A 27,675-nucleotide genomic window follows, 5' to 3' on the forward strand; every position below is an offset into this window, starting at 1 on the left:
ATCATTCGAACTTTCCTACCCGATGACGAAATATTATCTTTCGAAATTTGGCCAATAGCATTAAACTAGCACCAGGTGCAATGTGTTAAAGAACCTTGAAGAGTACAGACGTGCTGTATTTACGTAACCTCTGAACGACAAATCTCGAAGAGAAAAAGTAATTAGACGTTTTACTTTTGTACTTTTTTTAATACTTGGCCTTAAAGTATAAATGTATGTGTTGTAAATGTATAAATGCTTATGTATGCATTTATGTAGTTTTTATATGTTTAAATGTAATATATGAGTGTACTGCCAAAGAATAATTCTTTGGTACTGCCATAGAATATGTATTGCACATAGACGTTCTTTGGTGCTGCAACACGCTCTTGGCCGATAGTAATCGAATTTAATTTTATAAATTTTTCTTTGATATTGAGCTGAATCGTTTTTTCAGTTTTTCGCATTTTACTTTTAGAAAATGGTTACATAATGTGAATTTTTCCCGGTTTTTTAGAGGTAATGACAAGAAAACATTTTTCCACTAAGTGTTTATTGGTGATAATGTGTTTCAGGTGCTTTAGAAATAGTACGGTATGAAATCTGTGAATGATCTGTTTATCTTTATACGGCATTATCTTTCGTCGGGTCGTTCGAACTTGTACAGTTGTTGTATGTAGTAGAAGACGCGACTCTCTTTTAATTGTTTTGTACCAATTTCAGATTAGCATACTTTTTATCGAATTTTATCAAATTAATGTTTGAACAATAATTGTTTTTTCAATCGTGTAAATGAACAGCAAAGCAAACGAAAACAAATTTCTGTTGCAAGAATGTTAGCGTCGAATTTTCAAAACTGAAAATTTTTCTAATTCAAGAGAGTATTTACTATATGCAAAAATTCAGTTTTTAGGTAATTTAATTAATTTTTAGGTAATTCAATTTTTAGGAATTGTATATGTAATGAATATAATAGCTGGGAAATTATATCTATATTAAAAAGAATTATTTCTTCTTAAAGACTGAAAATTTTACCAAAAATAAGGGTTTAGCAGTTGTATGTGTGACTGAATATTTTTATAATTTAGTTGTTACTGTTTTTTGTGGCTTTGAAATGTTCTATACGTTTCTTTTAAATAATTTTATTAAAATGTAAAATATTAAAGGAAATATTCTTATATCTATAAAATTAGGTAGTGAACAACAAAAATGGTAAGAACCATGCAAAATGAAGAAATATTTTGTATATTGTAAATCATAGTTGTTAGGTATTAACTTTTTAAGTAAAATTATAAGTAACAACTAATTCTAAAATGATAATTAAAGACTGATGCTAAAACTAAATAATTTATGCAGTTTTGAAATTCGTTTTTAAAATTTTTTATAAATGTATTTTATAATTACATTTTTGATGAAATTTTATCTCCTACAAATATTCTATCTGTTTGTTTCATATTGTTCAACAGATTTTCTGTTGCGTTCTCAATTTTGTTAATCTGCCAGTAGCTTTTTTGATCAGCACCTGTCAGTTCGAGAATTTAAATTAGAATCTGCAGTGCTTTTCTAAATTTGATCGATGCTGGTATATCATCACTTTTTCTGTACAACTTTTGCTGTCAGTTCTTTTAACACTTTTATGGTCAGTTTTTACACTCGTCATTTCAACATTTTTGCGAATTGACACATTATTAAAATGAATCTTAAGCCTTTGGGTACATTTGGCAAGTGAGACTCGTCATCTGCTTACTTAGGCGAATATTTCTATTTTGTTTCATTTATATATTTATTTATATTTTGTAACTAAAATGCTGTTTCAAAAGTATGTTTATAGGTCTATTCCAAATAAAATGTATTACTTATTAATTCATATAGCGACAAATTAAATCCGTCCTATGGGCATAAAAATCTTCAAATAATTCAGTACTCAAAGGCTTATTAACCCGCAGGAAAGCACGTGGGGTTTATCATATCCCAACCCTACATAAAAGTGGAATATTCCTAACTTGTGAAACTGAAATTCTGTGTTGCTTTCAGTAGCTGAGTTCCTAGTTGTGGTTGACTTTCAGAACCACATTTTCTTTGCCTGTGTGTTTCAGAAAAAGATTTATCGATATTTTGTTGGAACTGGGGTATGACACACCCTACGCACCTGTTCGTGTAAGTGTTTTTCTGACTGAATAATTAGTTCAGAAATTTAGTTCTAGAGTGTAGCAGTAAATATTTCTACTCGCAAGTGATTTTAAAGTACTTGGACATTAAATTCTTAAAAATTTCTAACCGCATTATGGAAAAAAGAATGAGCCCCTATGAACTTGAGATGCAACACATGTGAGATTTATTAGAAATATTTGAAAGCAATGAAGATTGCATTTCGGAAACTGAAGATGAAACTAAAGAATATTTCTACAATGTTTTGGTTTCGAAAAAGATAAAACAATAATTCCTGATGTTCCTAAAAAACGAAAAACTGTTCTTATGCTTTCAACATTATATAACGATCATACTATAGATGATACTATTGGAGAAAATGAAACATCAGGAATTATATGTTTTAATAATATGACTGGTTGATCTTTACATTATGGTAACTTGGCGATTTTTTGGCGAAAATTTGGCGACCAACTCTCCTACAGCAACCCTTTATTTTTTTCCCCCGCCGCCATTTTGTCTTCACGAAGTAAAGACATGTTTCTTTTCTTTTTATCTCCTGAACACTTCTTCCAACAATCTACTAGCCGAATTACACTTATGCTAGAAATTTTATGAAACAAAACTGCTTAATCATGACAAATATTCACTGCAAAATTAGGAAAAACTGCACAATACCATCCTCCTTACGCATTTTTAAAATAACACATACACATAAACCATGTACACGCCGACTTATTTTTACTTAAAAAAACATCCCAGAATTGCACAAAAACGGCATTGCGCACACTCTTCACTATATCCATGTACGCTGCTTTTTTCTCATAAATCGGAAAAATTTCACAAAAATACATGACAATTTTCTCAATCTTTAAACCCGGTAAAAAGAACATATATGAAATTACATGATCGCGAAAAAGTATTTACCCTTTCCAAATATGAACATTTCCACATATAAAATAAATAAAATATCCAAAAACTTTTACCTCTAAATCATCTATTACATTATACACGTCACCAACGAATTCATACATGAAGCATTACAAATAATTACTATCAAATATTTAAATTATTTCCATGCACGTTTATTTCAACTTAAACGTATACCAAATTCCTACAAGCATAAAATTCACAAAATAACTATCATTTCATTAAAATATCACTGAACCATGTACACGTCGACTTATTTTTACTTAAAAAAACATCCCAGAATTGCACAAAAATGGCATTGCGCACACTCTTACTATATCCATGTACACTGCTTTTTTCTCATAAATTAAAAAAATTTCACGAAAATACATGACAATTTTCTCAATCTTTAAACCCTGTTAAAAGAACATATATGAAATTACATGATCGTGAAAAAGTATTTACCCTTTCCTAATATGAACATTTCCACATATAAAATAAATAAAATATCCAAAAACTTTTACCTCTAAATCATCTATTACATTATACACGTCACCAACGAATTCATACATGAAGCATTACAAATATTTAGTATCAAATATTTAAATTATTTCCATGCACGTTTATTTCAACTTAAACGTATACCAAATTCCTACAAGCATAAAATTCACAAAATAACTATCATTTCATTAAAATATAATTAAATTCAAAAACACTACTTAAAATATAAATGAGCACATACATTAAATTAATAAAAATTACCTTACAATCCTAATTACTTTAAACTAAATCACTGCTAATAACAATTTTCCCAATAATACCAAATTCCTTTCCACCTTACATTTACAACAATGCATAAAAATAATATCCTCAAATAATTAAAAATACTAACTTACCTAATCTTCTTCAGAATCTTGATTACGTGGCGGATACACTTTTCTTCCTTCTGTATCAGAATCTTTAAAATCATACTTATCTTTCAAAGCAAGATACCAGGTAAAATAAATAACATAATAAAACACCTTTATTTCTCTCTCGCACAACCTTAAAAAACATTTCTTACTATCCTTTTCAATACCACTAAATACCCATTTCGAATTCACTTTACTTACGGCCATGGGATCCAAAAATTCACAAACACTATTTCACACAACACAGAATAAAGCCAAATACAAAATTCCCAGATTTTTCCCGATTAAAGAACAGTAATTCGTCCATTAATATCTCATGACATATCTCATGATGTCTCATTTCCCTCACACAAAATAATGCGTAATCAGAACTGAATACTACTCACATTCTTAACAAAGTCTAACTAACCTAATCTTCTTCCGAATCTTCCTTACATGGTGGATACACTTTTATTATGGATTCAATAAAATTACTGAACGATTTTTTTTCCGAATTTGATAGAATTTGATAAAAAAAAATTCTCTTTATCACATCTACAATTCACTTTAGACAGCGCCATACAATCCCAAAATTATTCAACCCTACTTCACACAACACACAATGAAGCTTAATACAAAATAATATACATCCACAGATACTTGTCCAAATTCCCCCCTTTTCCGATTAAAGAACCGTAATTCGTCCATTAATATCACATGACATATCCCATGATCTCTCATTTCCCCCACACAAAATAATGCCTAATCGGAACTGAGTACTGCTCACATTATTACCAAAGTCCCAGGAAGTAACCTTTATCGCCTCCAAAATGTCGCCAAACTACCAGTTACCATATTGTAAAGATCAACCATATGACTAAAGGAGCAGTGGATATTGGGGGGGGGGGTGAAATGTCAGCCAATTATTCAATTGCCATAATAACAAGGAGGTGGCCAATGGTAATTTTCTTTCCTGCACTGAATGTTACTGTAATAAATGCTTGAATTATATTACATTCAACTGCTAATCCACCAACCAGAAACAGAAGTCTGTTTTTGAAGGAAACGAATACATGAAATTCAAAACAACTAAGTATGAAAGATGTGATAAATTTTTTGCCCTCGCGCAAGAACAGAAGAACGTGAATGCAAGGTTTAAAATGTGAAAACATTCTGTGCCAAGAACACATGAATGTATTTCATTCAAAGTGTGAAGAAATAAAATAAGCATAGTGTATTAGAGATGCAATGAAACTTAGAGGCATGATGTTTATTTTTTTATTATTTTCATTTATCTTAACTTTAAGATTATTTTGGAAATTAATTTTTTGAAACCCAATTATTAGTCATTTATTTATAATACACGAGAACAGCAACAAAAAAAAAAGTTTTAAAACTAAATACTATTTTTATTGTATTTTAAATATTGGGGTATGTAATACCCCACGTGCCCACTCTAGTAACTTTTCTTGGTGCGACTTCCGCTGGGTTAATATGCCTCACTGATGTATTAGCTGTAGCTTGCAGTTCCTGAGAGAAATCTTTTATATAAAAGTCACATCTTGAAAAACAGTTTTTAATTAATTGTAAGAGATTAACACTCTGCATTGACTGTAATGGCCTCTAGCACAGATATTGACTTACTTATCTCTTTAGGCGTGCTTGCATTTTCACAGAATTCAATTCTGTTCATCATTCGTCTTCTATGTAATGATAGTTGGCTCCCTAGTCAGTATAGTGATTAGTGACGGTGACTGCCTGGGTTTAAACCCCTGAGAAAACGTGGTTGTTTGTAAGCTTCCAGTGTCTGCAAGCAGTGAGAAGTTTGTGGTAAGGAATAGGAAACCATTGAACTGCATCCTTCCCAGTGTGTTCTTCCTTAAGATTGGGGCAAAAGCTTAATAGTTAGCAAGGTCCGGCAATGCTTAATATGCTTACAGAAATACATAGGTGCTGGCCCTGCTTCAAGCTATACCTGTAATTACATTTGAAAGCTTTTATAATAACTTGGCTTAATATTAGAAGTTGTATTTTGCAACTTCTATGCAGGCTTCCTTTGCTAATGCTTTTTAGAAAGAAGATCAGATGTGTGTGTGCTGCACAGTTATCTAATTAGTAAAGTTATTTTTTCATTTTTCAGTTCGCTGTCTTATTTCGAAAGAAAATCGGTAAAAATACTATTTGCCATTGATCAATTCTTGTTGCTGTAGTAAGTAGAGGTAAATTTTTGGCACCATTCATACATTGATGTTTTCTTGTTTTGTTAATAAGTAATGTTATCTTCTTAATTATTGGCTCCATAATGCACATTAACACAGTTAATAATGTTTTCAGTTGATCATGTTTTCATAAATATTAATGTGTTCTGTAACACAGTCCGGTTAAACCAGCTGCTATTTTTCTCTGAAATATTAATGTGTGTTTTGTAACTCTATCCAGTTTTACATGTATTATAGATTTTGTGTGGCTTGTATTCATTTAACATCCCATGTTGAAAGTCTTTTATCCAGATATTAGCCACATGATGACCTGCCTCTTTCTTTTCACCATGCAGTTTCCAATAAACAATGTTGGACTTCTCTTACTCCAATTTATGAGCCATTTGTCAGTTGGTACAAATTCTGTCCTAGCGTTCAGTAAATTAAACCCTAGAGTAGCTGTCTTTTTTGCATTTACTTGAAACATTTGCATTTTTTCTTCGTTCTTTGTTAATTATGATTCCTTGTTTAAGCAAATTCCTAATTTAATTGTATTTTTTCTCCTATCTACAGTAAACAAGATCAAAATCTTTTAACAATTCATTCTTTCCTTTCAAGCTTAAATCTTTTTGCTTGGGATTTTTGACATTTTGCATGCCATTTCACTGTTATAATCATGACCAATGCTTTTGCTTTTTCTTCTGCCTGTAGGTATCACTTTCTTTCCATTCAAACACTGTTAATGTTTGGTAATGTTGAGAAACATTTCATGATTTTTTCCACTTCCTATTATCTGATATTTGGGAAGGAACCCTCACTCATTCATATGCTTCATAAGTTGTTTTTGTAACCTTAAGTTAAGGAAGTTCTGCTTGTTTGAAGTTCAGTGCAGACAAAGAAGTCTGAAAACAGTGTCTTATAGGGTACAGGGACTAGTGAGGAAGTAAGAAAATTTCAAACAAATCCATTTTATTAAAGCACTATGTACCCGAATGATAAAGCCACAGTGTGCAATGTTAAATGAATTAGCTATGAAAAGCATTGATAGGTTGAAGTAGAATATTGTAACACTGAAGAATCCATCTTTTGCCAGTCTGATATGAAAAATGAAATGAAAACAAAATGAAAAATCAGTCTAAAGAGGTGGTATAAAATTACAAAAATATCATTCAGTGTTGCAGAAAAAATTGAAATTTTTCTATTTAACCGATGTCGCATAAAATTTTATCAAATGTTAATCTAAATTGTGCTGAGCAATGCCCCGCTGTTGTTTATTTCACCATTTAACACTGCCCCACAATTTGAGTAAGGCATTCAGTTTTGTGATCTACAAAATTATAACTGTGATGCACATTTAAATGTTCAAAGCCAGCATTTCCTTATTCCTCTTTCTTATATCCTTTGTAGCCATCTGAAAATATAATGCTGCCATATTTCTTCAATTAAAATTTTCTTCAGTTAAATGTTCTTCAATTATTTCTTCAGTTAAATGTTTCCTAAATGGCAAAATTCAATTCAATTCTTCAGTTAAATGTTTTCCTAAATGGCAGTCATCAATGTTCTAGCACAGAATCTGGAATTGCGACTAGGAAACATTCTTTGGATTCGTGGCATAAACCCCTGAATACTCACTATTCTGGAAGGACCCACCCAATATATATATATATATGTTTTCTGCTTCCCCTTTTTTGAAGTCTCATCTATTTCCATGATTTTTTTGGCTCTTGCCATTTTATTTATTTTATCAGACATCAACAGCAACATTCGATGGCAACTCCCGATACCACAGGTAGATAAAAGGAATGGCATTGAGGAAAGACACAAGCCTTCAAACCATGTTTTGGTTTCAAACCTTTTTTTTTTACAGCGAGAATGTACGTAACGGTGACATATAGGATTTCTTTGAATCAACAGTTAACTTCATCGGATGATTTTGAGAGTAAAATCTATTGCTATGAATTATTCCTTTGTCAAAAACAGTCTTAGAGCAGCCTCTTCATCATTGGGTAATTGCAAAATTGTGCAATCTGTCTTATTTAAAAGAACAAAATCTAAAAAAATATTCAGTAATGAGTGATGGTATTTCAAATGAAAACTGAAAATCTTGTGCCATGATTTCAAATTTAATTCTTTAGCCACAATATCTGGTGCAGTTTTTGGCACATTTTTAACTGATGCCACTCTAACAGAATTGTATTGAAATGGTATACACTCTAACAATGTAAATTATTCTAAACATAAATAAGTTTTCTTAATATTGAGTGTGATACTATAAATCGACTTAGCAGCAATGTTGAGCTATGAAAATTTTAGCAAAAGCTAATAGCATTTCATTCTTATTGATTTGAGGAAAGGGTGTTAGTGAAAAAAGCATATCATTTATCAAGAAATACATTTAACTTTCAATACATTGTGTTTTTTAATCAAATTATCTAATGGTGATTTAAAGTGATAAGATAAACAATGCTAGATTATAATATTATAAAAAATGTTTAGAATTTTGATTTCAACTCCTCATTTCCTTCTCAGTATTAAACTCGTTTCATCAAAGCAAAATGCAGCTAAATGTTTTTCCAGATAGTTTCCTGAAAATCCATATGAATTTTCATTTAGTTCTGCAGGCAAAATGTGTGTTTAATACAAGTACTAGTATGTATTCAAATAAAAAGAACAAAGGGCTTGCAAATTAGACACAAATTAAATAAGAGGCCCATAGGAGCCCCCTGTAGCTCACCACTGTTTAGCAGTCGCATTCAACTTCCAATTCTAATTCATCATTTCTCAAATTAATCTGGCTTTAAAACAGTTATACCGAGAAAGTTAGTGACTGTTTGTATAATCGTTTTGTTGAAATGTGCCAAAAATGCTTTTATTTATTAATTAAATCGACATCTAATATATATTCTGTATTAGTAGATACTGTAACTGTATTTTTCTCCTATTTCTGCAAATTCAAGACAAAGAAATTTTAATTCTTAGAATTTTTTTAAATATATGAACACATAGGTTTTCTTCAGACATACATTGAAATTTATGTCAGTATATGTGAAGTATGAAATGCATAGAAATTATGGAAGTTGAATGCAGTCTGATTAATTTATTGGGTACTTTTCCGTTTCATTGGCGCAAATTTTTCCAAGAAGACTTTATTGGCTTCAACGTACAGTATACATATAAAAAATGTTAACAAATGTTAGTTCTAAGAATTTTTTTATTTTGAAGGCATAAACATTTTAATATCGTCTAATTTTGTAAAAAGCCAATAAATAAAGACAATAAATTTGTAAAATAACATTAGTTTAAGAATATACTATGCTTTCATGGTTCAACATCCTGATTCGTCAGTTCGTATCACATGACCCCAAGTGATCTCGTGTAAACTACGCTACAAAAATCTAATTCTCTCAGTAATTATCTACGTTAATTTCAAGTTAAATCTTAATTTGGAATACAAGTTTAAATGCAAGAATTATTTCAAATTCATACAAATAGCTTACTCAAAAATTATGTAAAACCCCGGTGCTTTATTTCACTAGTGCATTCTCATTAGAATTGATGAATTTAACCCTTGACTTGAATTTAAGCCTTTTGTATATTTTTTGCCTTCAGGTGAGCGGCGTGATTACATCCTAATTGACTTAATTACCGCAAATGGTCTTAAGGCATAAAATTGAATTATGTGGTAAAAATTCTATGTAGTTGTATGTCAGTATTGAAAGAAACAATCAATTTGATAAAAAATGGCTGCGACTTGTTTTGAAATGAGGCGTAAAAGGACTTGTTTTGAAAATGAGGAATAAAAGGTTGACCAAGGATATTCCTTTTGGCATCAGTTGTACCATTATTGGCAATTTTATCACCTGCAACGGCAAAACGGAAAAGTAGTATTTGTTGTTATTGTTTGTGAAAATATTTTTTTAATGCTTTTCAAGTTTCTAATCAGTGACATCAACTTAAGATAGTAGTTTAATATGAAGATTTATGTTTTTATGATTTTTTGGAGTTCAATTAAAATTAATTATTTTTTATCTTTTAGAAAAGAGATTTTGAAACTTCTTGAGAGATGGGATTCTTCATATTTGTTACTTTGAGTATTTTGTGGTGGATAGCATCTTTGACTATACTGCTGCCATTTGTACTTCTCTTAAAATATTGGAAGGCATTTCAAAATAGATGGTTTTCATTCATCTTTGTTAATATCCTGGCTCCTTTTTTCGAACCTCTGATGACACGATACCGAAAGGAATGCTTCGAACATTTAAAAAAAAATATATCTGATCGAGATAAATCAAAGCCTCTGAAGATATTGGAAATTGGGATTGGTTCTGGGGCAAACCTGCCCTATTATCCTGAAAACTCATCTTTAACTGCTGTAGATATGAATGCTTCATTTAAAGAGTATTTCTACAAAAACCAAAAGAAATATCCTCAAGTAAAATTTGAAAGATTAATCACATGTATGGCTGAAAACATGCATGAAGTAGAAGATTCTAGCATTGATATTGTGATTTCTACATATGTCCTTTGTTCTGTAGAGGATGTCCAGTCTGTTTTGAGTGAAATAAGACGTGTCTTAAAACCTGTGAGTGTATTTTAAATTATATTTTCATGTAGTAATCTACTATTTTTAATTTTAAAATTAATAACAGTAAAATTATAATTTGATAAGTAATGATTTTTCATTATTCTCAAAACAGTAATTCAAGAATGTATTAAAATTTTAATTAAGGGATGATTAATATTGTACGGAAAAGGAAAAAATTGAAGCATATCATAGAAAAGGATGTTTTAAATATTTTCTTCAGTTAAAATTTGCATTTTCTGTATAGTACAAAGTCCGAGATCTGAAATCGTTGGAACTTTGCCGATTCTGATATTAAATCATCATTTTAAATAGCAAGATGGCATTGTAGAAATTATAAAATTAAATGTATGAAATCGTGAAGAATTTATGATCTAAAAGATATCAAAATTTACAGAAAAAAAAAAAGAAAGCTTAATGTTTATTGAGAAAATTAGGTTGATCTTTACATTATGGTAACTTGGCGATTTTTTGGCGAAAATTTGGCGACCAACTCTCCTACAGCAACCCTCTATTTTTTTTTTTTTCCCGCCACCATTTTGTCTTCACGAAGTAAAGACATGTTTCTTTTCTTTTTATCTACTGAACACTTCTTCCAACAATCTACTAGCCGAATTACACTTATACTAGAAATTTTATCTAACAAAGCTGCTTAATCATGACAAATATTCACTGCAAAATTGGGGAAAAGTGCACAATACCATACTCCTTACGCGTTTTTCAAAATAACATACTCATAAACCATGTACACGTTGACTTATTTTTACTTAAAAAAACATCCCAGAATTACACAAAAATGGCACACTCTTCACTATATCCATGTACACTGCTTTTTTCTCATAAATTAAAAAAAATTCACGAAAATATGACAATTTTCTGAATCTTTAAACCCGTTAAAAAGAACATATATGAAATTACCTAATAACGAAAAAGTATATACCCTTTCCAAATATGAACATTTTTACGTATAAAATAAATAAAATATCCAAAAACTTTTACCTCTAAATTATCTATTATATTATAAACGTCGCCAACGAATTCATACCTCAAACATTACAAATGGTTACAAATACTTAGTGTCAAATATTTAAATTATTTCCATGCACCTTTACTTTCATTGAAGCGCATACCAAATTCCTACAAACATATAATTCACAAAATGATTATCATTTGATTAAAATATAATTAAATTCAAAAACACTACTAAAATATAAATAAGCACATACATTAAATTAATAAAAATTAGCTCTAAATCATTGCTAATAACAATTTTCCAATAATACCATAAAAATAATATCCTCAAATAATTAAAAATACTAACTTACCTAATCTTCTTCAGAATCTTGATTACGTGGCCGATAAACTTTTCTTATTTCTTCCACTAAATAAAAAGCAAGCGTATGCGCGCCTGTTTCAGGATCTTTAAAATCGTACTTATAGTTGTTCACAGCAAGGTACCAGGTAAAATAAATAACTTGATAAAACATCTTTACTTCTATATCGCACAACCTTAAAAAAACACTTATTACTACCCCTTTCAATCCCACTAAATACCCATTTCGAATTCACTTTAGTTAGGGCCATGGGATCCAAAAATTAACCAACACTGTTTCACACAACACAGAATAAAGCTAAATAGAAAATTTCCAGATTTCCCCCCCCCTTTTCCGATTAAAGAACCGTAATTCGTCCATTAATATCACATGACATATCCCATGATCTCTCATTTCCCTCGCACAAAATAATGCGTAATCGGAACTGAGTACTGCTCACATTATTACCAAAGTCCCAGGTAGTAACCTTTATCGCCTCCAAAATGTCGCCAAACTACCAGTTACCATATTCTAAAGATCAGCTGAAAATAGATTTTTGATTGCCATGTAAAAAGTTTATAGGTCTTATGATACGATGTAACAGACATTGTTTTATTGTACCGTATTTTTCAGTGCTTTAATTCTTCATTGCTTATGCATTTATGAGGGGTAATAACTCATTCCTTAACTCCTTATATATTGTTATTTTGATTATTGGTTTTGATATTACGTGCAAGAGATAAATCTTATCTCATTTAAGTATTGTACTAGCTGGAAATGAGCGTTGTTTATTTTGCTACACCTTTGTTAAGATTGAGAATTGTTGTTTGAGAAACTGTGTAAGTTGTTGTTTTAATTTTCATAAAGGATTCATTTTCAAAAATATGTAATTAACTTTTTTGCATATTTTTACTTGGGGGTGGGTCATTTTTTAATTCTTAAAGCTTAATATTTATTTGTTTACATTATTAAACATTTCTTTCAATGTAAGTTGTTTAAGTTGCTTCGTTTTTTGTGGTATGGTGATTTCCTGTTATGTTTTACCACCAATCCTCGAATTCCATATCACAGATTATGTTCTTACTGTATTAATATAAATATTAACAAGACATAGTGCACAATAAAAATTAAGCTTTATTTCGGAACTTCGCGCACACTGCCCGACAGCCTGCCCGTTTCGCTCTGCTCGCTACTCGTAAGAAACTTCTCCTATAGGGTTGCCACACTTATCGGAGGGCGCAAGGCGCGCTCCTTATCGCCATCACCACAGAGTTTCCCCCCAGTTCCTTTAATGGCTATTCAAAGGAACGACATAGGTTATGAAATTATCTCAGAGTATCCGAACTGTCGGGTATTTTTACATGATTACAAAATTAGAATATAAAATTAGAAAAGATCAAAATGAAATTCAATATATAACAAGGTATTGACACATATAATAAACACGAAATAACAAGAAATATGTTAAGATATGAATTTAAAAAAAATGTTTTAAATTGTTATGTAAGAAGGAAGTTTCTTAGGGAAGTGAACATGTCTTCCCGATCTGGTGACAGTTTGTGTCTTAGAGAGTTCGTTTGCAGATTTATTCTGCTGAACTGTCTTTAAGTCTTTATTTGTTTTCAGTTCAGGCAAATTAGAGTCCGAAAGCAAATAGGCTGGTTTCACACGGTCTATAGACACAGTAGATTTCAGACCGTTAACATCAATTGTGAAAGTTTTGTCCGTTCTAGAAAGGACTTTATGTGGACCTGTGTATGGTTGGCACAGAGGTGGCTTTACTCGATCAACACGTAAGTATACATGCGTACACGACTTTAAGGTAGCACTTACGTAACATTTTTCTTGGCAATGTGCAGATGTTGCTATTGGATTCAATTGTTGCATTCTATGCCTAAGATTCGTGATAAATTGTGTGTCATACGGAGATATCTTAGATGACGTTATCATATCACTAGGCAGCTTGAGAGTTGTGCCGTACACCAGTTCAGCACAAGATGACTTTAGATCTTCCTTTACGGCTGTCCGAATACCAAGCATAACAACTGGTAGTGTTTCAGTCCAGTTATTGGTCTTGTGAGCCTTGAGAGAAGATTTTAAATGTCGATGAAATCGTTCAACAATGCCGTTTGACATTGGATGATAGGCTGTTGTTGTGATTCTGTTCGTACCCAAAATGCGCGTGAATTCTGCAAAAAGTGCGGATCTCATTTGAGAACCTTGGTCTGTTGTTATGATCGATGGGCAGCCAAAACGAGATATCCAACAGTTGAAGATGGCTCTGCAAATGGTTTCCGTTTTCATATCCGGGATGGGAATGGCTTCAAGCCATCTGGAGAATCTATCTATTAGAGTCAAAAGGTACACGTTGCCTTCTGATGGAGGTAACGGTCCGACGATATCCATATGGATTTCTGAAAAACGTGCATCAGGAAGAGAGAATGTGCCCAGTGGTGCTTTAGTATGGCTAGTAATTTTCGATTTTTGGCAAGATTCACAGGATTTCACCCAATTTTTGATATGACGTTTCATATCGGGCCATACCTAACGAGAACAAATAAGCTTCGTAGTAGCTGCAATTCCTGGATGTGACAGATTATGCAGATGATTAAAGATGAGTCTGCGAAAGGAATTCAGAACAAATGGACGAGGAATGTCTGTTGATATGTCACAAAGAATATTACCATCAGAATATTGGCATGGTTTAAATTCCAGTTTCAAAGATGATGTGTTGTTTTTGAGAAGGTCTTGTACATCCGGATCATGCCGTTGAGCTTCCGAAAATTTTTTAAAATCCAAAAATGGAGATTTTGTTATGGAATCAATTTCGATTCTTGAAAGAGCGTCAGCAACGACGTTTTTTGAACCTTGCACATGCCTAATATCAGTAGAGTACTGAGAAATAAAATCTAAATGTCGCAATTGTCGAGGTGAACATTTTTGAGGGTTCTGTTTAAAAGCGTATATTAACGGTTTTTGATCCGTATAAATTATAAAATTTCTGCCCTCTAACATGTGTTGGAATTTCTTAATTGCAGAATAAATTGAAAATAATTCCCTATCGTACGCGGACCATTTCTGTTGACTTTTATTGAGTTTCATAGAGAAAAATGCTATAGGTTCCCATGTTTGTTGAGACAATTGCATAAGTGTGCCGCCTATTGCGACGTCTGAGGCATCTACCCAGATGCTTAGCTGGGCTCCGGGAATAGGGTGTCTCAAAAGGGTAGCCTGAGCAATGGCATTTTTGGCAGCAATAAAGGCTTGTTCAGCATTCTCGTTCCAATTTAATTGTGGGGATGAATCCTGAACATGAGAACGAGATTTCTTTTTATTAATATAGCCTTCTAACAATTTTATTAAAGGAGAAAGAATATGTGCTGCTTTAGGTATGAAACATCTATAAAAGTTAAACATGCCTAAAAATCGGCGAAGCTGAGTGAGAGTGGTAGGTTGATGAAATTCTAAAATACATTTGACTTTGTCAGGAAGAGGTTCAATTCCGTTTTCACTAAGGTGAAAACCTAAGAAATCAATAGATGTTTGACCAAAGGTGCATTTTGAAACATTTATGCAAAGTCCATATTCTTGAAGTTTGGAAAATAAAGCTTTCAAATGCCTGCAATGTTCCTCAGAATCTTTAGAGGCTATGAGCAAGTCATCGACGAAAGCGTAAACACCTTCTAAATCCCGCGTGACTTCATCTATAAAACGTTGAAAAGTCGCGGATGCATTGCATAAGCCGAATTGCATACGGGTACGTTCGAATAAACCGAATGGTGTGCATATGGCGGTTTTGTGGATGTCGGCTGGGTTAATTGGTATTTGATGGTATGCCTTAATCAGGTCGACATGACTAAAAATTTTAGTACCGTGCAATGCAGCAGTAAAATCGGCTAAGCATGGAATAGGGTATTTGTCTTTTATTGTTTGAGCGTTCAATGCTCGATAATCTCCTGCAGGTCTCCATTCCAGACTTCCCTTTTTTGGAACCATGTGAAGTGGGGATGCATAATTGCTGCTCGAAGGTCTCAAATGCCCCAATTGCATCATAGTTTGAAATTCTTGTTTTGCTATTTTTAAGCGATCTGGAGCTAACCGACGAGGTTTTGCAACCACAGGTGGACCTTTAGTTATGATATAATGAACGGTGTTATGTTTAACAGGTTGGTTAGGATCTGGTAATCTAGTAACTGAAGGAAATTCTTTTAAAATTTTGTGGTATGGTGTATCATTAAATACAGTTTTTACTGAATAAATGCTTGCATTTTTCACGCAACCGACGGTTTTAAAATGCGTTTTTAAATCTTTGAGACATTTGTTTCTGAGATCAGGGACCAATTCAAAGAAATGGAGAAAATCTGCTCCAAGAATGGGTGTACTAACATTTGCTATAAGAAAAGTCCATGTAAACTGTCGTCTTAATTTGAAATCCAAAGAAAGTGTTTTTTGACCATAAACATGAATAGTAGAAGAATTAGCAGCGAAAAGTGTTTGTTGGGACGAATTCCGTTTTTGAGAATTATTTGCTGGAAGTAAGGACACGTCAGAGCCGGTATCGACCAAGAATGAAAGGTTTGTTCTACGGTCACGAACGAACAGGCGACGTGAAACTTGAGGCAAAGAATAAGTCGCCTCTATTCTTTGCTGGTTTCGTTTCCCTGCCATGAACAAGGTTTTGTACATTTGTCATCTCTACACTTTTTCCCAAAACGTCTATGATACCAGCAAACAGAATAATCTCTCCTTTTGGAATTGCTTCTTTCCTTATTGCGATCTCCGCGACATGGCGAGCGACCACGAGAAAGAGAAATGCGATCAATACGTTTGTTTAATTTTTCTATTTGTTTAAATAATTTATCCTCAAGAGACTGATCGACTGTGCGAGAAACGGCACAAGTCCCTGGGGTTGGATTTACTTCTAAAATTCTGTCGGCAATTTCTGCAGCTTTATCTACAGTTAAATTGGAAACCGCTGCCAAAATAGACTGAACAGTCGAAGGCAAACGTTGAAGGAATAATTCTAACATTAAGTTATCAAGAACATTTAAAGATTCTGCTCGACGTTTCATATTTCTAAGCAAATAGGAAGGTTTTCGAGAGCCTAATTCTTCTCCAGATAATAACTGGCGAATTTCTTGCTGAGAAGATTCTCCTGAACGATTTATTAACTCAGTTTTGAGCTTTGTATATGGATCAATAGGGTCTGGTTTCATAAGTAAATCCCGTACTATTGATGCAGTATCTGGAGGAAGATGAGCAACTATATAATTATATTTAGTAATGGATTCTGTGATAGGTTTGGGGGTGGTAAGAGCAAAGGTACTTTCACACATAATAAACCATAAAGATGGGTCTGATCGGTTATAAACCGGAATTTGGACGGCATGAACATCAGACATTGTGCAAGGTTTTTAAGCCAAAATAAAAGCAAAAATTTAACTATAGAAAAGGAAATTAAATGATAAGTAGTAAACAGAATTATAAAATGATCTATAATTACTACTCATCTGTGATTCGGAGGATGAAAACCGATGTAATCCATTACTTCTGGTTTGGAGATCTTGAGTGATGGCTTGTAGTCAAAACCGAAAGTGCTTGAGAACTGTTCATACGATTTAACACAGTCCGGGTTACCATGATGGGTAATTTCCTGTTATGTTTTACCACCAATCCTCGAATTCCATATCACAGATTATGTTCTTACTGCATTAATATAAATATTAACAAGACATAGTGCACAATAAAAATTAAGCTTTATTTCGGAACTTCGCGCACACTGCCCGACAGCCTGCCTGTTTCGCTCTGCTCGCTACTCGTAAGAAACTTCTCCTCTAGGGTTGCCACACTTATCGGAGGGCGCAAGGCGCGCTCCTTATCGCCATCACCACAGTGGTAATACTTTCTCTTTAATTCTGTAAACAGGCATAATTTCTTATTGAGTTACGAAGTTCCATTGTTCAAGACCTGCAACTGCTGTGTCGAGAATTTCGACTGATAAGTTAGGCGAGAATTCCGCCTAACTTATCAGTTGAAATTTTTTCCCTGTCACTCTCTTCACTATTGGTAGTGGTATTTTCTGGATCTAGAACCATACTATGGATTTTGCCATCTATTAATTGATTGGTGATTGGAGCATTGCCATCACAATGAAAAACTTCTGTTATATAATCTTCATTTATTACCACTTCTCCACATTTCTTTACAAAATCCATTAATTGGAATATTTCACCTTTGGTTTGCAAAATCTGAAAACCTTTAAATCCGTGGCTATCATCTTCATCATCCTCACCATGAAATATGGTAGCTGGCCATAAATTACGCCCAGCATTTTTCAGAGTGTCTGGAGACACATCCTCCCACAATCTTGCGATACTCCGCACAACAGATTTTGCTATTATTCAAGAACTTTAATATGGATTTAAAAAATGTTACTTTATATTTGCATTTCAGTGCACACAGTTTTCCGATATCTGTAGGCTGAATGATAGACATACAGTTTGGAGGGAAGGATAATATGGTTACATTATCTTTCCTAAAGCTTTAAGGGAAGTATAAGCCAAACATTTGTACCGAGATATATGAAATATGTACCGCGAAATACCTTGGCAACCTCTATAGAAAAGGCTCCAACTTGTGTCAAAGATTCTAAAGCGACACTAACAATTTTAGCATGCGCAAATGCTGCAGGAATGCACAAGTGCAAACTTTTCGTAATTGGAAAACATGCACAACCTCGAGCATTTAAAGGAGTAACGATTTACCCCCGTTATATATATATCATGCAAATAAAAGAGCGTGGATGACGCAAGCGTTGATGAATGATTGGTTTGAAAATCATTTTACACCCGAGGCTCGGCGACATTTGAATTCAGTTGGTTTACCTAATGACTCAAAAATAGACCTGATTGTTGACAACTCTTCGGCGCATACCTCACGTGAAGTTTTAGTGAAAGATAATGTATCCGTATTATTCTTCCTTCCAAATTGTATGTCTATCATTCAGCCTATGGATGTGGGAATAGTGCACGCTCTGAATGCAAATATAAAGTAGCATTTTTAAAATTTATGTTAAATTTCTTGAACAATGCAAGCCTATTCAATACTTTTTGAAACTTTTTAGTGTAAAATCTGCTGTGTGGAGCATTGCAAGATCGTGGGAGGATGTGTCTCCAGATACGTTAAAAAATGCTTGGCATAATTTATGGCCAGCTACCATATTTCATGGTGAGGACGATGAAGATGATAGCCACGAATTTGAAGGTTTTCGGACATCGCAAACTGAAGGTGAAATTTTCCAGTTATTGAATTTTGTAAAGAAATGTGGAGAAGCGGTAATAAATGAAGATGATATAACAGCAGTTTTTCATTGCGATGACAATGCACCAATCATCAATCAACGGACGGCGAAATCTGTAATATGGTTCTAGATCCAGAAAATACCACTGCCGATAGTGAAGAAAGTGACAGAGAGGTTATTGAAAATGAAAAAATTTCGATTGACAAGTTAGTCGGTATTCTCGACAACAATTACAGGACTTGGAACAGTGGAACTTTGTAACTCAACAAGAAATTATGTCTGTTTATAGAATTAAAGAGAAAGTATTAGCACAAAAAACGAAGCAACTTAAACAACTTACATTGAAAGAAATGTTTAATAAAATAAACAAATAAATATTAAGCTTTTTTTTTAATACCCTTTATATCATTATTGCTCTTTATTTCATAAATTACAGTTTCATATTTTTAATTGTATAATTTCTGCATGCTGTCTTACCAGATTTAAATTGATGATCTGTAAAAAACCTTAATCTGGAATCGCTGAAGTCCCAACGAGTCCGGATCACGGACTTTGTACTGTATTTGAATTCATGACAGTGGTTTAAATCTTCAGCAACAGAACCAGTCATAAATGCTAAATCTGCTGCGCAGGCAATTTTTCTGGTTTTTTCAGTTTTTTTTTTTTTTTTTTCCATGCCTAGCATTTTTCCGTAAAGCATCTTGATCCGAAAGTAAAGTGCTAATAACACAGTTTACCATCCGGGTTGTAACATCCCAAACTTATGCGTCTGCCTCTAGACAATGATCTGTTATTTCTTTCTTTACTACAACTTCTTTCATTTGGCTGGGGATGGAAATGGAGCTCTTCAGTCTGCCTTTCCAAGGAAGATATCTTCTTCAGTTATTGTGAAATGGTAATTTGCAACTTACTCAATTTCTTAACTTCAGTTGAATGAGCTTCATATACTTCAGTTTGTGAATGCATGCCAAAAATCTTATCACCCATAACAGCCAATTTATCAATAACTTCATCACTAATCAATGTATGTGTAATGGTTACAGCCGAAAACATCGCAGCAAAAACATCGTGGAGAAAACAACACAAGGCGAAAACGTCGTGGTACAAAACATCGTGGGAGAAAACATCGCAGTTCTAAAACGTGATACAAAATATCGTCGTCCAAAATAAAGCGATTAAAAAATTTTGCAGTTTAAAAATATCCTCGTTGAAAATATCGTGGTAAAAAATAAAGTATCTACGAATCATCGCATGACGATAACGTCACAGACCTGCTTTTTTCAGGCTTTAATAATTGTAAATGGATATTTCCATAATGATTTGCGAGCGCAAGATGGAAAGAAGGATAATCTTTACTTTCATATTTTATATTAACTAATAAATTTTTGCTGAAAACGTTAGAAGGAAATTTAAGCATAGAAAATTAAGGCAACTTATAGCACTTAATAGAATTTTAAACTGACATAGTTAACTAACAAAGGTCATTAATAAATCATTTTTATAAAGTATTTACTAGTAGTTTTTCATTAAAAGTATAATCTAAAAAAGTTTAGAAAAAGGAAGCTACGTAACTGCATGACCTTATCTATAAAAAATTGCTAGTTGTTAGATAATTGTCTTCACTTTTGTCAATCTAATACTCTTATAATGAAAATTATTTCTCATTCTGCTTCAATTTATTCTTAAGTTTCCTTCTTACTTTTTCAGCAAAAATTTATTAGTTAATAAAAAATATGAAAGTAAAAATTATCTTTCTTTCCATCTTGCGCTCACAAATCATTATGGGAATATCCATTTACAATTATTAAAGCCTGAAAAAAGCAGGTCTGCGATGTTATTGTCATGCGATGATTTGTCAATACTTTATTTTTTACCGCGATATTTTCGACGACGATGTTTTTAAACTGCGAAGTTTTTTAACCGCTTTATTTTCGACGATGATATTTTGTACCACAATGTCTTAGAACTGCGATGTTTTCTCTTTGCAATTTTTTCTCTTACAATGTTTTGTAGCATGACGTTTTTGCCTTGCTTTGTTTACTCTGCGACGTTTTCGCCCACGATGATTTTGCCGCAGTGTTAACGGTGGACACCACGTGTAATATTGTGTGGCAATTTTTCAGTCCATAGTGCTTTTAATACCATGTTGGAAAATTCATAGTTGCCAAGGATTTCATTTTTTATAATAGAGGGTTGGTTTTACATCACCAATTTCTGTGGTGAAAAGTCATTTGATTTGTTTGTTTTCATTTTTTTTGTACATTTAATGAATGCTCTTTTGCCAATGAATATTTATTTTCAGCCTTATCTGTTGTTATGTCCCAAATAGTGTCTATATACTTAGGTTGCATTTGTGAGACAACTTTAAATTTGCTCCATTTTCATTAGTTATACCATTAATTTTAGATTGTGTTCTATCTCGGTGCTCTGCAACCTTTTCTCACCTGCGACGCACAAAAAATCTTTCTGGAATTTCGTGGCACACCAAAAGCTAATGTATATATGTATTGATTTATACACAAAATTTACAATAAATTTTTGTTTTTAATTTGAAAAATATACAATTATAAAACCATAACATTTATTTATATGCAATTGTAATAATTATCAATGTGATACTTGCTTCAATGAACACAAAGGTTTTATATTCGGCTCAATATCTGACAACGCAACACGAAGTTCTTGGTCAAGATCTTTTAAGCATGACCGCTTATCATTTTTAATTAATAATAGAGTTGAAAAACTTTGCTCACATAAATATGTCGTAGAAAATGGAAGTAATGTTAAAATTGCTTTTTCGGAAATATGAGGATATTCTTTTTTAACGTAAATCCAGAAAACATCTAATGGAACTTCGGAGAAGTATACTTTTAAAGTCGTGTCACTTTTCAAATCTGTAAATTCTGTAAAAACGTTATATATTTTTGAGTTCCGAGTTATCAAGGAAGTGCCGAAAAAATTAAAATGCTGACACACTTACAATCACACATACAACCACACAACAGTGAAATATATAAAAACATTTAAAATAGACATTATTAAGGGAAAAAAATTGTCATTGTGTATTAAATACATGATAAAAAATTGCAAAATGTCAAATACATGTATTTGATTGCGGCACACCTATATCCTACTCATGGCACACCAGTGTGCTGCGGCACACCAGTTGCGGAGCACTGTTCTATCTGATAAAATCAAATTTCTGGCTTATTTATCTCAATAGGATGAATTTTTACACTTAGCTTCATAGCTTCCGAAGAATTAACATCATTTTACCGGTTTTCTGTCTTCTCTCTATTTGCCATAATATTTACTGTTACTAACTCGACAACGAATGTAGCAAATGCTATATCGCAAAAAACATTATTCTGTTTAAGAATAACTTTTTGCTATTATATTTTAAAGAAAATTTATTTATTTTTTAAGACATTGATCTTAAAACATTTTATTCTAAACATATTTTCTTCTTTTTGTTTTCCATTGTTGACATTCAAAATCTAAATGAAGTTGTTGAAAAAAAGATTATATGTGGTTTATTATAAAAAAAATGATATGTGGTTTATTAATTATATGTGGTTTATTATATGAGGTTATACTAGATGGTACAGGCAGGACAACAGTCAAACATCCTGTGTATTGAGGAAGGTCAAGATAGCATGTGAACATGCATTACTTTGTTGAAAGATGGTTTTACGCAAGCCTCGAAGGTTGGGCACAGCCACAAACATGTCATTACATGTCAGAAATGTAAGGGCAGCTGTTCACATTGTTTGGCTGTAAAATTTTGAAGTTGCAAAGTTTGCACTGAGTAGCAAAATGTCTAGCATCGATCTTGACAACAGGGGACAGGAATGTGTGCCCCATACTAGCATGTCTGTAGGTCAGTGCAAGTCTGCAACATTTGTTCTCCTCTGTGCCTCAACATATGGTTATGTCCATCAGGATGATGTACACAAAATTAGAATTTGTCTGAAAAATCAATGCGAAGTCACTCCTGTGTCCAGTGTCACTGTTCGTCGCACCACTGTATGCATGTCTGGCTTTGCAGCAGCATTAGTGGAAGTTTCAACAGTGGTTGATGTTCTGATAGTCTGCGGTGCTGCAGACGTTGATGCACTGTGCATGTGGACACATTGTTGTGCACACAAGCCAAATTCCTAACTCCATGTATTTGACATAACAGTAAATATTACGGCCCGGGGCTACTGAGATCTTGAATAGTATTCAGCATAGCCCTCCTAGATCCATATTCATCTGACACTCATGGGATCCCGATCGTAACGAGCAGCAAGGTCGTAGAACAGTAAACTGCATTCCCCAGAGGTCGCAGTCAAATTCCGACACGTGATCATAGGAACTTCTCCTTTTTATGCAAAGTGAAGCATGACCTTACCACAAACAACCAACGGTCAAATTCGATTTCCAAATGAAAAATTCGCTGGGCAATCTTTTCATTTATGTGTTGTTGACAAAGCGTGAAATGCTGGCATTCTATTGAAATTTAAAGCATTGTTAAGCAAAGTGTGAACTACAAAGGTTATTTGAATATGTTATGTATTTTCCCTAGGCAGTGTATGTAATCCTAGATATTTTATAGCATGACAAATGCTATTTAGGCAAAATACTGAAAGAAGGTCATTTTAAGGCTTCTATTCAAAAGACATTATTCTACAGAAATATATAGTATATTGTTTAGGAAAATTATACAAGAGTGCTGTTAAATTCTTTTATTCAAAATGTGTAAAGGGAAATGAAAGCTATATAAAACAAAATTTATGCCTCTTTTATGTAGAAAATAGAAAATGTGAAACTACTTGTTACATCAAGAAAGGAAATAATTTTATTTCTTATAAAAAGCATTTATTTCATACTTTGCTGGTTTGTCATTTGGCATTGTATAGAATACCTAGGAAATGTGTGAAATATTACTTGTTTCATTCTTTGCCTGAAAATGATTTCAATCTTTGCCAGCAAGATGTGCATTGGTGGTACTCCTAACTCGCTTTTTGCATATGTGCTGGAACATTAATAATATGCATATCCTAGCATTTCGTGCAAATCTGACATTTGCTGCATGCTACCTTCATAGTGTAGGGATTTTAATGGCCAATGGTGTATAGTATTTTTAGGTGTTAATCTCTCAGTTCTTGTTTTTGACTGAATTTATTGTATATATTTATTAAAACATCTCTGAAATTATTTGTATAATATAATATTTCATAATTCTATGATTTCTGTATTTTACAGGGTGGCAAGTTTGTTTATCTGGAACACTGTGCTCATGCAAAAAAAGAATGGGGATATTTGGCCCAGAAATTTGTAGCACCTCTGTGGTTGATCTATTGTAATGGCTGCCATATTGATAGGCATATACCAGATGAACTACATAAAGCTGGATTTTCAAATATTGTTTGTGAGGAAAAGTACCCTCCTGATTTGCCAGTCGCTTTAAAACCTCAATATATTGGTATTGCAACAGTGTACTTGCATTAGCTTGATACTTGAGTTGCATAAATATGAATTTTTAATCAAACATACCTGACAAGCAATTCAGGAATTCAGTTGTAGGCTTTAAAGTTGTCAATTTTGTGATATAGACATGGATGAATTTTGCTATAAATAGAATAGTCAGGTTTGTATTTTTTCAGTCAGTCATAGCATTTTGGTATTTTCATGCTTTTTTGTTTTGCTGAAATCATTTATGTGAAAATCTTATATATTTTATTACATGAAAAACGGTTTTATTGTTTATTGTGCATGAAAAATTTTTGTTTTATCAAAGTTAACAGTTATCTTTCCTTTGCATACAAAATCATTTCATTTAAGTTCCAAATTTGTTATTGTCAGCTGTTTAAACTTAAGATCATCCCTTTCTACAATAAATGCATAGAACAGAACAACCTTTATCCCTATAAACTAGTTTTCCTAAAATGACTGAATCTGTTTTCTGGTCTCCTCTGGACAAGATATTACTAGCTTGATAGGCAGCCAAGCAAAACAATCCACCAGAAGAGTCCAGCTTAATATTATGGATACTATTTTCTTTATGAAGTACACTTCTAACTTCATTATTTTCTATAAAAGGTACTCTGGTAGCCAAGATTGTTTTAATCCACCAGAATAGTCCACAATAATTATGGGTATTTTCTTTATGAGGTGCATCTCTAACTTCATTATTTTCTTTAAAGGATAGTAATTAATGGACATTCCTGATCTGTTTGTGTATTTTCAATAATATTGTGAATACCTTTAGCAATATTTTTTTGTTTTGGATTTTTATCTAGAAAAAAAGTTTTCCATTGATGGAATATCAAAATTATAAAAAAATAGTAAGGAGAGGGAAAAACTTTTCCCCTTTAAGATTTAAAAAGAAATGCTAGATTATAATTTGAAAATCAGATTGCTCATCCCATTTTTTCCTTTTTTCTGATCATCAAATCTGTTCTCAGGCATGATTTTTTTAAAATAAACTCAAGAATTTTTTTTTTTTTTTTTTTAAATTTTATGAAGGATTTTTTACTAAACAATTGTGAAACCTTTGAATTCCATCATTCTTTTATTCCCAAAGTTTTCTTCATTGCAAAAGCTTTTGTGGCAAAATGAAAAAGCATACTCCAATTTTTCTGAAATAGCTGAAGTATTTGGATATGATCCATAATCATAAAAATTGACTATGAATTTATATTTCATCACATTATCTTTATGTGTCTCTTTGATCATAGCTATTTGTTTTTTAAAGAGGAGGTTTTATCTTCAATTAAAACAGAATATGTACAGAACTTCTCAAACAAATGTTGAAAGGGTTTCACTTAGTTTTGCAAATAACAAACTTCTGACAGCTTTTTTTAGTAGCTTCCACTTCTTTCAGGAAGGGTTATTGTAATGATGATCTAGATCTAGTTGCCATATGGTAAGAAAAATATATTTAAAGTTAAAACCTTTTATTGTTAAACCAAAACTTCTTAAAATGTCAAAACGTTTTATTAATATTATTTGATTTTACATTAAAACTTTTGTAAATCTGATTTAAAAAAAAAAAAGATACATTGTATTGCTGGATAAGTTAAGTAAAAAAATTTCATCTTTCAGTATACTATAAAATTACAAGTTACATAATGCTTAGTTTTATTATAAAGGTAGGGTTTTAAAGATGAGAACCTTTCTATCTATTGTGCTAAAAAATTATGTCCTGTATTTATCATTTGTCATACTTAACAAAGAGGCACTTTTTTCTTTTATTAAGGAGATAAAATATGAAATGCATGAAAATAAATGACATCAGTTTTTAACATGAACTTTAAAATGGTTTATTTGTGAAATTCCTATTTGTGGTACTTCCAGATGATACCTGTAAAATTTCATATCAGTGATAACCATTTAAGTACATATATTAATTATTAACATTTACAAAAGACATATGAATTATTACAGTTCTGTGTTTCCATGAGACTTCCTGGATGATTGTTAGTTTTTGTACAAAATCCTGTAGTAGACACTGAAGTATTTTAAAATTATTATAACATAATGCAAGTGTTTTGAAAGTCAAACATACTTTATTTAAAGCAAATGAGGCCATCTTGATTCAGTTGTTTACTTTCAGTATAAGACTTTTCTGTTTCTTAGAATCAATTTGCCAGAAAAAAATATTTGTTAAAATTATATGCAATGATCAAAATAATATATACTATGTTATTAATTATAAAATAGCTACATAAATATGACACCTGCTAGTGAAAATGATGCAGGTACAGCAGAGTATTCAAATATGACATATCTCCTAGTATATATATACATATGATAAAAATTGTGTGTTCAGTTCTGATTTTACCATGTTATTTGCTGATGAAATTAAAAAAAAAAAAAAAAAAAAAAATCTTAAGATCAGATATTTGCCTTTATCATTAGCTTGTAAGCAATTATTTGTAGGCCTATGGCATACAGTTAACCCTTTTTAGCAACATGACCATCTTTATCCGCCTATTAGATATATTGATACTTAATACATATTACCTTGTTACTTAACGTATTTTGTGTATTTATCTAATTATCATCCGAATGAAGTTATAAAGACAAATAAAATAAGTAATTAAATGCAAATTTAATGAATAAATGATTAAACACAAGCAAATTAAAAACTTTGTGAAAAGATTAAAAAAGCTCTACCACTTGGAGGATTAATTTTAAATGCTTTGTATTTTTTGTGCTGCTAAATGTTTTCTGATTATGTTTATCTGATTTCTACTTTTATTGTTAATTCTCTTTATATTGATATATAATGATGTTAAGTTTTGATACTTGTATATAAATATTGCATAAAAATTAAATTCTTTAAAAAACTAAATGTATATTCATTTCT

General features: G+C 32.1%; 1 protein-coding gene across 4 annotated transcripts; it reads left to right on the forward strand.

The window, feature by feature from the left end:
* On the forward strand, positions 1–27,192 carry LOC118191231 (thiol S-methyltransferase TMT1A-like). Of its 4 annotated transcripts, none has more exons than XM_085821263.1 (4): positions 83–157; positions 6,067–6,135; positions 10,161–10,706; positions 24,567–27,192. In XM_085821263.1, the coding sequence occupies exons 3-4, from the start codon at positions 10,188–10,190 to the stop codon at positions 24,810–24,812; spliced, it is 765 nt and encodes a 254-aa protein (XP_085677389.1). In that variant the 5' UTR covers positions 83–157; positions 6,067–6,135; positions 10,161–10,187; the 3' UTR covers positions 24,813–27,192. The 4 variants fall into 4 exon arrangements, with proteins under 4 accessions (XP_085677387.1, XP_085677389.1, XP_085677388.1 ...); XM_085821262.1 differs by having other exon boundaries at positions 85–157; positions 6,067–6,145; XM_085821261.1 differs by lacking the exon at positions 6,067–6,135 and having other exon boundaries at positions 1–157.
* The last annotated feature ends 483 nt before the right edge of the window (positions 27,193–27,675 follow it).

Source organism: Stegodyphus dumicola, chromosome 7 (assembly GCF_044657685.1).
Source record: "Stegodyphus dumicola isolate Sdum_Otavi_A_Nest chromosome 7, ASM4465768v1".
Lineage (NCBI taxonomy): Eukaryota > Metazoa > Arthropoda > Arachnida > Araneae > Eresidae > Stegodyphus > Stegodyphus dumicola.

Bases quoted from the DNA above. Each gene is read 5' to 3' on its own strand.
- LOC118191231 (XM_085821261.1), top strand. From the start codon at position 10,188: ATGGGATTCTTCATATTTGTTACTTTGAGTATTTTGTGGTGGATAGCA. The intron at 10,707-24,566 runs GTGAGTGTATTT...TGTATTTTACAG, and splicing joins TAAGACGTGTCTTAAAACCT to GGTGGCAAGTTTGTTTATCT.